Consider the following 12491-nt stretch of genomic DNA (forward strand, 5'->3'; position numbering starts at 1 on the left):
GGCTCGGCGGTCGCCGTCGCGCCATGATTGCGCTCCCGGAAAAGAGCCGCGGCAGGCGAAAGAGACAGACGTGCTCGTGTTCCAGCTCCTCCTCCTTCCCACGACCACGACGCGATCATCATCACTCGCTCGTGGGTCGTGGCGGCGGGATATGGATGGGAGTGAGGCGCCGGGCGGCGCGCAGTGCGCGCGCCACCGAGCAGTTCCAGTTCCACTCCCACCCCGTCCCGTCGCGGCGCGGCGCGCGCCTCCTCGGTTCGGCGGGGCGCCGTGGTGGTGGTGGCCCGGGGCGGCGAAAAGGCTACGGCGTACGGGTGATTGGGCGAGACATTTCTCCCGTCGGAGCTACGGGTTTCCTGAGTCGGAGGTTTGGGCTTTTGGGTTGGGGGGGCTCCTTTTTTGCTTCTTCGGCTAATGCCCATCGCGTCGACGTCGAGTTCACTTCACATCGCCACGTTCGCATCCGTTCTTCTTCTTTGGCGAGGACATCACATCCGTCCCGTTCTTTGTTGTCCTCTTGTTTCTCCAGAAATACAACAAATACTACTAGTACAAGAAAAACCCTCCAAAGCTGTGGGGGCAAAAAAAAAAAAATCTACTGCTTGCACCGTTGCACGCTTGATTAGTTGCTTGCAGAGTCTAGTAGTAGAGGACAGTGGCCCAAAAGACCCTTCAGCCCCTCCCGCAAACTGCTCGCTGACAGACTGGTCCCACGTCGCGAGCCGGTGGGCTCGGCTGCCGGCGAGGCGCTGGAGCCGTCACGTTCCGCTGACATGTGAGCCAGCATGGCGCTTCGCCGGCGAGAAGGTGACGCGTACGGACGGAGCAGGTGGGGCCCGTGGGCGCTTGGGCCGAGCCGTAGTAGCTCCCTCCATCGTCCGGCGACAGAGACGTTCCACCCGCGGAGTGCGCGGGGGGTTCCGGCGCGCGCGCCTCAAGCGTAGAGGACCTGCGCGTTGCAGGGCGCGAGGCCGGCGAACTCGGCGGGGCCCTTGACGACCTCCCACTCCACCACCTCCTCCTCGACGCCGTGGGGGGCACCGGCGGCGGCGGCGGACACCGTGCCCACGGCGACGTCGAGCCCGGCGCCGACGACGTATATCCTCCGCCTCCCGCCGGCGACCTCCCCGACCTCGCCGGCGACGACGTGCGGGCGCCGGACCTCGGGCGGCACCCCGCCGCCGGCCACCATTAGCCACTCGTCCCGGGCCTCGTCGTACCGCTTCAGGCGCCACTCCCCGTACTCGGCCACGATGTACATCCGCCCGCCGGCGACGGCGCAGGAGCCCGTCCACCCCTCCCGCATCCCGCGCGCCATCTCGCGCCACGAGTCGGCCGCCGCGTCGTACACCGCGCCCCGCGGCGCGCGCTCGAACGGCCACGCCCACCCCTCCGTCACGTACAGCTTCCCGCCTGCCGCTGCGGCGTCGTACCGCGCCACCGCCGCGCCCCGGCGCGGCGCCGCCGGGAGCCAGCGCCCGGCCTCCGGGTCGAACACCTCCGCCTCGCCGTCCTCCCCGGCCACCACCACGCGCCCGCCCACCTCCCCGGCCGCCATGTACCCGCGGGGCGTCCGCATCGCCGCCGCCGCCTCCCACCCGTTCCGCGCGGCGCTGTACACGGCCACGCTGCGCACGGCCTTGTCGCCGCCCTCCTCGACGCCCCCAATCACGTAGATCTCGCCGCGGCGGGGGAGCCCAACCACCGCGAACGACCCGGCCGCGGCGCCGCCGGGCACCGGCGGCAGCAGGAGCCACCTCCGGGAGAACGGGTCGAGCGCCTGGCACTGGAGGCGCCGCGACGCGGGTTCAAACGCGAAGGCGAAGAGGAACGGCAGCGAGAAGGATACCGACACCGCGGCCGCCGCCGCGGCGGGGGCGGGGGCGAGCAGCGGCGGCTTGGCGGGGGCGTCGGTGAGGAAGCGGTTCCAGGTGGAGGAGACGGTGCGGAAGAGGCGGTGGTAGAGGAAGGGCAGGTGGAGGAGGCACTTCTCGGCCACCTCCTCCGGCAGGCCCGGGATGAGCTCCACGACCTCCTCCCCCGCGCCCTCGCCGGCGTCCAGCACCTGCTGCTTGCTCATGGACGAGAAGCTCATGGTGGCGGATGGCGCGATTCCCCGGTCGAATTGGGTGCGATTCGCGGGTTGGGTTTGGGGTCAGTTTTCGGTTCGGCTTGGGTGATGGCGGATGGGGAATGGAACTTGGAGAAGAAGCGGGGGGTGGGCCGGCGAATTTATAGAGGTGCCGGTGCGCGGCTTTGCTCAGCTGGCCAGGCTCCGCCTGCGCCGCGCTGCACCAAGTGGGCTGGCGCGCCTGCGCGGTACAGAGTTTCGGATCTGGTGTTGGTTGGGAGATGTTGTAGCGTTTTCCACCGTCTAATGAGCTTCAACCGTCTAGAACTAGTACCATGTGTAACAGTATTTTCTCGGCGAAAGAAAACGGGAGGTCACTCTATGCAGATAATGAATTTTTTATTAGAAAAAGGAATTGTTCCGGTTGCGGAAAATGATATTACCGTTGAAAATTGCAGCCTCTTTTCCTTACTCCTAGGTTTACATGGATATTTGCTCGGTTATGCAGATCTCGTGTTCATAATGTGATAGCTCAAACGAGACGCGAAAATGGGATATGCCAGCAAATATAGTAAGGCTTTGTTTAGTTCGCGAAAATTTTTGGGTTTTGACATCGTAGAACTTTCGTTGTTATTTGATAATTAATGTCCAATTATATACTAATTAGGCTTAAAAGATTCGTCTCGTGCTAATCAGTTGGACTGTATAATTAGTTATTTTTTTCAACTACATTTAATGCTCCATACATATGACCAAAAATTCAATGTGACGGGTACTGTAGAATTTTTTTTAGAAACTAAACAAGGCCTAAATAAGTATTGTAAAAGGTGGGTGGATAGTGCTGTAGCCTAGTGGTTATAAGAGCCCCGGTCGCACTTGAGGTCCTGAGTTCGACTCCCCATGGGAGCGAATATTCTGGAATTTAACGGTGTTGTGCATTCAGTGGTAGGCGACGTTCTCGTCGACAGCGAGGCGTCTGTGGTGCCTTCGTCAATCTCGAGAATTTGTCGGCTAAATCATAAAAAATGTGCATATGGATAGAGTTTGTGTACGTGTATTCATAGGGGTGTGAGTGTCTGTGTATTGTGAGGGTCAGAGTTATACTGTGTGATCTAAAAAAAATTCACAGTCTTGAATTTGCGGCGAAGCAAACTGAGTGCATGGAGCAAAGTACCGTGAGTTAGAGCAAAATCCATATATGGATTTATGCAATTTTGATGCGAATGAATTAGAATATTTTGTACGATCGAGTTAAATAGAGATGAAATTAATTCAGACAGTCATGAAATATTTTTTTTAAAAAAATAAAAGAATTAGATGTAAGGATGACCAGCGACTCCCTCGCAACAAACGAATATTCTGCTAGTAACAAGCAAGTCTTTAAAAGGGTGGGCAAACAGTGCAAGCGTAGCCCTGCCCTGGCTCAAAGTAGCGAGCAAAGCCAAGTGAGCGCGTCGAGCAAAGGTATCGCGAGGACGCGAGCAATTAGCAAACGAGCCTCGAAGCAAACGGCCTAAAACAGTGAAAGATTCGCCATTCCGTGCGCCTAAATCTGGACTCTGGAGTGGAGCGCCGTGCGTCCTCACGGCAAAATTCCGTGCTGGATGCTGGCCGAACACGTGCCTGGCCTTTTTTCCGGCCGGAGCGGTTTGCCGTCAGCGCGAGGTCCGGCGTCCGGGGTTTTGTATTTAGCGGACCCCGGTGGCAAGGGAGATGGCGAGCTCGATTTATTTTTTTCCTTTTTTTTGATAGTTAAATGGCGAGCTCGATTTATTTTTTTTCCTTTTTTTTGATAGTTAAATGGCGAGCTCGATTGGCCGTACGCTGACGAGTTCTCCGGCCGCGAGCCGTCGCGCGCCAGGATGCCGCGCCCGTCCGCGTGGCCGTCGCCATGGGAACGACGACGATGACGACGGCAGGGTGGCGCGCGCGCGAGCGAGGCGGGCGGATAGGTCCGCGCGTGCGTGGGCCCGAGAGGTGCATGCACCCACACCCGCAATGGATAGCAGCCCAGTGGGCCTGGTGGGCCCCGGCCGGGCGTGTCCGCAAAGGGAAGAAGCCACGGGATTGCGGCGTGCGTGGGCCCAGACGTCCTGCCCGTAATAAAGATAATTAATTAATTCTTTTTATTTTAGTATTTTTTTTCTGCCGTTCGATCGATATGCCTTTTTCTGGGTGGAAGCTGCTTTTCCTTGAGTAGCGACTAGCGTGTGGCTTCGGCTTCGCGGTGGATAGAAAGAAAGGATGTGGCGTGCGCCGCGGCGCGTGAGAGTTTGGGCGCGCAGGCCGTCCGAGGCACCGACCTCTCCCGTTCCGATGTGCTCTCGGCGTGACCATCCATCGGCACGAGCCTAGAGACTCGCGCTGCCGTGCTCGTTTGTTTGTGCGGCTCCCCTTTTCGGGCGCGTCGGCGTGGATCGTACTGCCGTCGCGATCCCGTCTCCACGCCACGCCCTTTTCCCTCGGACAATGCCACCCAATGGTCTTCGGACACACGCGTTTACGTGGCGTTTTTTTTAAGAAGAATGGCCACCGACATTCTCGAATGTCGCGTACTACAAGGAGACGAAGCATTCGCATGGAGTGCAGTCGTGCACCGTGGTTCCCTTGAAGGGAATCAAAACTTGAAGGGATTGCAAAACAAAAATAGAAAACCCAGTGTGTTTTTGCTAGCTGGGGGGTTGAGGTGTCATCAGGTTAGTGGAGAAAGTTTTGATGCTACCATGGTTGGCAATAAAGTTGCATCTTTTTTTTTTGGAAACCTAAATACTTGTTACCACAAGCATTTCTTCCGAACGAGTGAGCCGGTTATAGATAGCGATCATGTCGTGACGAGGAAGGAGAAGGCCGTTGGAGCACTACTCAGTTTCAGGTGTTGAGGGGCCACCAGCCGAGTGACCATCCGCTGGCCGGGCAAAAAATTAAGAGGCCATGTCCACGGGGAAGGAGGGGTTCAAATATTCAATAGGATTTGCCTAGGAGATTCAATTTTTTTAAAAAAATATTGAAATATTTAAAGATACATGTCATACCTATGTTACTGTGGTGACTGGTGACAATGACAAAAAAGGATACATCACGTATATGGCCATGTGCAGTGCGAGCTGAATGATTGAAACAACAACGCACCACTAATCAGCAAAAGCACTAGTTTACGAGCTGCAAGATGTGGACACTTTTCATCCTCTTCCAATCGTGGTTGACCGATGAAGAGGTTTGGGCAGCCCAATGTATAAATCCCACTCAGGGTCGGGCCGTGAGTAAATTTTGAGTGGCGGCACACCTTAAGGGAAAGTAGATTATCAAACTTCAAACATGGTGAAAATTTGTTGGGTCCTTTAATTAGCATCAAATTCTAGACCCAGAATCGTCAAAATCCTGGCAAAACTTCAGTATTCATGGAGGTGGGAAAATGGGGGCAATGACTCAAACCTCAAGAATTCATTCCATCCCTTTTTTATAGTATGAACAATTTCGTCTCCATGACAACATGGTATGGGATGATAATAAACTTTGAGGACAGTATTTATTGGTTGGCACTAGATTTCCATGCATCCTTTTTGGCATGAGAGGGACGCAACAATGGCGGTCAATGCTACGAGTTGCGGGTTGCTGCTACCGTAAGTCCCCATGACAGCTACAGGCACGCCTTCCTGCTCCATCATCACACAGGAGGATCACTGCAGCACGTACACGATGGAGTCGTGGAGAAAGATCCCTCTTCTCCACACAATGACCTCTGCGGACTACGCGCCTGAGATTCCACACAGAAACCAAGTTCCATCGAGTCGAGTTCACTAGACGATGCACGGATCGGATGGAGGACGCGAATCCTGGTCAAAACTGGAAATACGATACCGGGCGCGAGTAGATTCTGCGCTCCACTTGGAGTTGGAGCGCATGGAAATGGCCAAAAGATGATGCGAGCCGCGAGGCATCCAGCAGCCTGCTGACTGACTGCGAGCGGCGGTGGTCGTCGTCGCAGTCGCAGGCTCGCAGCTGCCAAGAGGCACGCGATTGGCGGGCAGCGATAGGAGGCGATCGCCGGGAATCGAGATGGGAGCGGTGGAAACTGAAAACGACGGCCCGGCGTCGAGCTCTGCTCTGAAGAAGCAGGCGTGGAGTGGGGCTTGCATAGGGTGGGGTTAGGTCGGGCGTCGGCGTCTCGACACGGATCAACTACGACCGGGACTTCGGCCGTGCCATTTTTGAACGGGTCGCGGAACGATTGATTGGCACGACTCAAAGCACGACACGGTATGAAATATTTTTGACCGTGCCGGTATGACACGAACACGAGGATCGTGTCGTGCCTAGAATCTCAACACGACGGGCCATATGGCAGACCCGCATTTTGCGCCGTGCTTGGGCCGGCACGGCACGAAAACAGCCCATCTACATAGCCGTTGTTCTATTATGACAATTAATCTTCCTTTCTAATTAACAGCAATCATAAAAGAAAATATTATTCATTCAATAAAATTATATAATTTTCATACCATCGATGATTTATGTGCTTTCTAATTACAATAACAATATTTCTATATCGATGCATATAAATTCAATTGCAAGTATCCGGAGAGCCGTGCTTGGGCCGGCACGGTACGAAGGCGTGCCGGCGTGCCATGGGCCGTGCTTGGCTTGATAATAGACTTGTCGTGCCAGCACGGCACAGCACGATGTGCCGATCGTGCCTAAAAATTTAGACCCGACACGGCACGAGAGGGCCGGGCCCGGCCGGCACGGCACGGCCCAAGTCCCAGCTCTAGGATCAACTGGTGAAAACCCGCGCCGGCGCCGGCGCCGGCGTCCGTGGCGTGCGCGTTTACAGGGTCGAGATGGGGACGTGGCGCCCGTGATTCGCAGCCTGGTAATGGGATCGACAGGGTCGATCTCTGACGCCTGGCACACAAGTGGCTGGCACGGCTGCGGCAGTCGTGTAGCGGTCGCTGTTGGTCATTTGGTCCTCCTGGCTCCTGCCAGTGGTGCCAATCGCCGTCGCCGTGACCAGTGGCAAGACTTTGAGCGCGGCACGCGATCGCGGCGGTCCCGCCGGCGTCCGACCCACACCGCGACGCGTCGCGGGCACGCTCGGCGCTCCACCCTCGATCGCCTACTCGCCGTCCTCTGACCAACCGCGCGCGGCGTCGGCGCGTGGTGGCTAGGCCAGCTGCTGCACCGTCGCGTGCGTGTCGTGACGAAAGCTAGCGCAGGGCGGCGCCGGCGCCGGCGCCCTCCGATGCGCGGTGGTCCTCGATCGCGACGGCGCGGTGGGCCGGTACGGTGGCAGGGCAGGGCAGAGCGTTCGGCCTAACCCTGTCCTCGAGGACGCGCGAGGTGAGATGTCGGGGGCCGGCACGCGGGACATGGACACCTGCGCGCCGCGAGCGATGGGGCGCGCGCGGACTGCCGCGGCGGCGAGGGGAACCCGGACACCGTCCCCACTCCGTCCTGCTGGCTCCACCTCCCAGCCCGCGCCCGAGCTGCGCGAAACGGGCCCGGTGCCCGCCAGCACACGCAGGGCAGCGCGGCATGGCGCTCGTGGCCGCGACCGCGACGACACCTCGCGCCTGGCCCGTACGAAACGGGGGCGCCGTTCCTCCCGTGTCCCCTTCGCCGTGGTGCACGGCATGTCGGCATATGAGGAGGCTTCGAGTGATGGGTCGTGTCCACGCCCATTCGAGCTCCAGAGGGGGCGCGCGCTGTGCGCGGACGTCGCGGGTACGCACCCATACAGAGGCAGCAGGAACCGAGAGGAGAGCGTGTTGTCCCCTGTCCTGTGCGCTTTCGTTTTCGAGTCAAATCCAACCTGTATTGTGGAGTGCGGCTCGGTACAGGACAGGGGAAAGTGGGCGACTGCTGTCTAGGTGCATAGGCTTCCGTTTAATTTTGGACAGATATAAGTTTTTTTTTGCGAGGATGGACAAATATAAATTTTATAAAAATTTCTCACGTGTATAATATTCACGTAACATGGGCATCATTTTAAACCGTGAAATATATACCATCATTCCTTAGTTGATAAAAAAGAGAGAACTTTGCACGGCTCTTTGCTGGTGAAGTTTTCTTTGTTTTTCTGTAGCTCACAAAACATCCTATTTTGCTCAATTTTTTTGTACTTCATCAATTTTCAAATCCAACTTTTTTTAAAATTCTTTTGAGTATTAAAAAAGAACTAGAAAACATCCTTTAATTTGGGCACGGATCAGCGTGATATTGTGAACCATACAGTCTCTCTAGTCACCTGTTTGGGACTGGGCATGGATCAGCGGGATATCGTGAACCATATACTCTCTAGTCAAGTGTTTGGGACATTGACATGATCTTCAAAACACATTTTGGCAGGTACTTTTCGTTACAAAATGTTTATAAAATGCAGGACAAATCTACTTTCACGAAACTGCATTTCAAGGTAAGTGTACTCATACTCGCAAAAAAAAAAGGTAAGTGTACTCATGCCATCTTCAGACATGGAGACCAGCACATCAAAAAGAAAAAATGAAGTATCAAAAAAAAAAAGAAAAAATGCAACCAATGTTTAAAACAGTTGATTTAATACATATAAAAAAAGGTCAGCTATCTCTTACTAGGAGGAGTAGGTAGCTAGCAAGCTAGGATTCTTTCAGGGTATAATTTCATTGCACTAACCAAGTTGGGTGAGTGTCATCTTTGCCAGACTCACATTTTTCTCTCTTTATAATGACCATGTTATGTTAGCAAATTTGATAATGTGACATAGAAGTAACATTTAATATTCGTAAAGCTCCTCGTAAACGCCACTGATGAGGCTCGGCTAAAGTTGGATATTCGGTTGCGATACCAGTAGCAGGCACCTTTGCGAGAAATTCCGTGGGGTTTAATCATCGCGAGTCCGATCCTCGTGTCTAATCGCCTTTTTATCCTGGTGCATTGGGACGATTCAGCAGCAACTTTGGCTCCATGAATCATCAGGAGCGGCAACTTAGTTGACAGGACCAGGACGCCGGAGACGACGGGACTGATAACCTGATCCTGATGTGGCGTAAAGTTGGGATTTTGCTTGGTCTATGATGATGCGGGGCTTGGAATCGCACTCCGCAACCCTATCAAATCTTTGCTTCGTTGATTCCTCCTGAGCTCTCGGGCATTCCTTTTCTTTTTCACAAAAAAAAACAACCTTTTGATTTTTTTCCCCACTGCCAAAGAAGTCAGCCACATGTTAAATCAAGATGGGAATGGCCTCAATCAATTGGTGCTGCAATCAATTTTGCATGGGATTTTGTCTTGTGTCACATAAACAATTAAAAAAATATAAGCAACCTTATTTTGTTATTACCAGACTCATGCAACATAATGTGAAAAATTGACATCTTGTCAAATCCTTCCTGGATCTCTGTGGGCAACAACGAGAGATAACAACGTGAAAAAAAAACTGAAGGGAATTCTTTCAGTCGATGTGGTGCAGCAGTCGTGCAGATACTTGTCTTGTGCCTGTCACTGTACGCCCTGCTGGTGAAAGGCAGGTGAAACAGAGCAAGATCATTGGTGGAGGAAGCTGGCTTGACGAAAAATCGGCAAAGAGCCAGGGACAGACAGGACCGCGAGTAGACACAGCGATCTAAGATACCGAGAGATCCCTCGCACCTCTCGCACTCTCGCACCACCACCATTCACATCTGAATTCCTCTTGCGGTGGTCGTAGCCTGTCCACTCCCGAATTGGAATGGTATAATCCATCCCCAATGCGACTACACACCTTGACGGCTTGACCTATTGCCTGTGTGTCACTCTAGGAAGTCTTCTCCATCACTAGAAGCTGAAGTTCGTGTCGAGCTAGGGTTCGTTCAACTCCAGCAGTCCCATGAAAATTGTCGACCAGGATGTGAAATGGGAAGCGGCCTTCAAAAGTGGCCGTCAGATCGAGCAGAGCCTCGTTGAAAATCCTGTGGGGATGCTTGACGATGCAGTATGTAGGGGTGGTAAAGGGTCTAAGATTTTAAACTAGAAAATCTAAAAGCCGGACTCTAATCTTATACAATTTTGAACTAAATAATTTAAGAGTCTTGTTGGGCTGTGAAGAGCCCACTAGGTTCATGGCCCATTGCCACCCCTAGCAGTATGCTAGTATGTATGAATTCAGAGCTCGCTGAGCTGATTTTTATCTTATCAATGATCCTGTTGCGCACTAAGCCTGCCTGGCTGTCAGAGCTCCGAAGAAAATCCCGAGCATGTGCCGTGCAGGGCCCCTTTCCGCTGGGAGTTTGCAACAGGATGTGATGGAATCGTAGATCTTGTCTGCTGCACGCGGATCGTTCCGGTTCCAAGATTGTTGAAAGTTTGTGGCGCTGTGATCCCCGTTCTTGACGCTGATGGAAGCCATGGGGTTGACATGACCTAGTTGGGGCACGAGAGCTCGACAGCATGAATGCACGATGATAACGAGCTGCGTGTACGACTGTTGACTTTAACCAGATAACCTAAAATGATATCTTCGTTTGAGTTGAGAGCTCATCATTTCGCAACTCGCAGGATTTCCAAACGACCTCCCAAGATCTCACGTAATACCGTAGTATATTCAGTTAATTAAGCAGTATTATACTCTATGCGATGTGCTCTGAATTTGTTTATCCCCGTTGCTGCTTGATAATTGTCCAGACTGCTTTCATCCGTTGGCATAGAAAAATTCCTGCAGGTGGATTCGTGCCGAATCATTAGGAGTAGCTGCTGCCCGCATAACGTGAGCTGAAACGCTTAAAAAATGTACTGATGGCAAGGATCGATTCCGCTTCCGCCAGGCCAAAAAAGAAGAAAAAATGGGTGTGCGGCAAGCAGCCGCATTCAGAGACTAGTAGATACTATTAGGTTAGTGGGCAGCAGAATCAGTGCCTGCAATTATCAAACCAACCATCCCCTAAACAATTCCTCGGCTCTTCCCTGCTACTGTCTCGCGCTCCCCATCAATCACACAGCATCATTGCATTTGCAGCTCGCAGCATTCCCTGACCTTTTTTTTTTCTTTTTTAGCCTGCTTTACGAAAAGATTAACACGAGCTGATCCACATGCACGGCCGATGAGCCACGCAAGTTGCTTTCTCACTCCCCTACTGGGCTACTACTACTCCCGCGAGATTCGAGCGAGGCTGGATTAAAAATTTAAAATAGCACGCTCGCCGCTCGCGAGGGCGCAGCGCCTTGTCATCAGCTTGTTCGGAGCTGACGAGTAGCATGCCTGCTCGCGATCTCTCTCCTCTCTCGGTTTGGTGGGGTGGATCGGCAGAACAGAAGGTTCTGCTGCTTTAACCACCACTTGCGCCCACAACGAACGCCACGCAGCTCGATTGATCAGAGTATTCCTCCGCGGGTTCCACCACGCAGCATAAAACAAATGCGGCGAGGAGGGGTCAGCTGATTGGGGAGATCCCCCGAGATCGATGTGCCGAGCCTAGCTACTAGTCTAGCGGACGAGGAAACCATGCGACTGGCGCGCGCGCAAGCGTCCCTGCCGCCGGCCGCAGCCGCGCCGCGCGCATTGTTTTTTTTTTCAGTTCGAGGCGGGCAGGTTCGGATCATATTCTTCGCCGATTCGATCGGGGGATTTGCCCGCCCGGGGGGATTAGTTTATCCCCGCGACGATCTAGTGACGGGAGCAGCGGAACAATCATCGGTGGAGCTAGCGGGGGTGGGTTCGGCATGTGGGTCTCCTCTCCTCCTCCCCCGCGAAACGAGCAAAAGAAATGGGGGGCGTGGTTCGAGAAGGAGGCCGGCCGGGGACATCCGTTAATCGTTGGGAGCGGCGGCGGCAAGGCAATCATGCGTGGCACGCAGCGCGGGGATCGAATGATAGATCCGCTCGCATCCGCAGGCCGGCTGCAGGCGCCCACCGATCGATCTCGAGGTCGAGACGGGGATTTTTTTGGGTTTGTTTACTCGGGCACCCGGACGGAGCGACGTCGCAGGCGTCTGCGCCACGAGTCCGCCTCGAGGCCGGAAATGAATACTGGGCGCGCTCTGGTCTCTGGATTCTCCGGAGAGACCGAGAGAGGCACGGCAACACTGTGACGGCGGGTGCGCGAGGGAGTCATCTTTGATCCCAACGGGGCCGTGCCGGCGAGGGCCGCGGCGGCGGAGGACACGGCTAACATGGCGGTGTCGGCGCGGGTGGCGGCCGCGCGGGGGGGGGGGGGGGGGGGGGGGGGGCAGAGCGCATCTGCGGACAGCGAGCGGGAGGATCGGAGGAGGAGCCGCGGTGCGGGGCGCGCGCGCGCGCCGGGCATGTGCGCCGGGAGGGCTCCTGCCGCGGATCCGCCGTGCAGGGTGGTGGCCCTGGCCAGAGAGGAGGATACGGTGCGATCCGCGACGGGACGACGCATGCGCCGCGCGCGTGGTGGTGAAGTCGCGTGCCTCGCCTTTCAGGGACACGGCGATCCCTGGCGGGGGAGCG

General features: G+C 55.0%; 1 protein-coding gene across 1 annotated transcript; it reads right to left on the reverse strand.

Moving 5' to 3' along the window:
- Nucleotides 1-475: 475 nt before the first annotated feature.
- On the reverse strand, nucleotides 476-2308 carry LOC120704923 (F-box protein AFR-like). Its single transcript, XM_039989462.1, has one exon. The coding sequence runs from the start codon at nucleotides 2093-2095 to the stop codon at nucleotides 935-937; it is 1161 nt and encodes a 386-aa protein (XP_039845396.1). The 5' UTR covers nucleotides 2096-2308; the 3' UTR covers nucleotides 476-934.
- Between the last annotated feature and the right edge of the window lie 10183 nt (nucleotides 2309-12491).

The sequence above is a fragment of the Panicum virgatum genome, chromosome 4K, assembly GCF_016808335.1.
Source record: "Panicum virgatum strain AP13 chromosome 4K, P.virgatum_v5, whole genome shotgun sequence".
Classification (NCBI taxonomy): Eukaryota; Viridiplantae; Streptophyta; class Magnoliopsida; order Poales; family Poaceae; genus Panicum; species Panicum virgatum.

Coding starts and splice junctions, on each gene's coding strand:
- LOC120704923 (XM_039989462.1), bottom strand. CDS start 2,095: ATGAGCTTCTCGTCCATGAGCAAGCAGCAGGTGCTGGACGCCGGCGAG.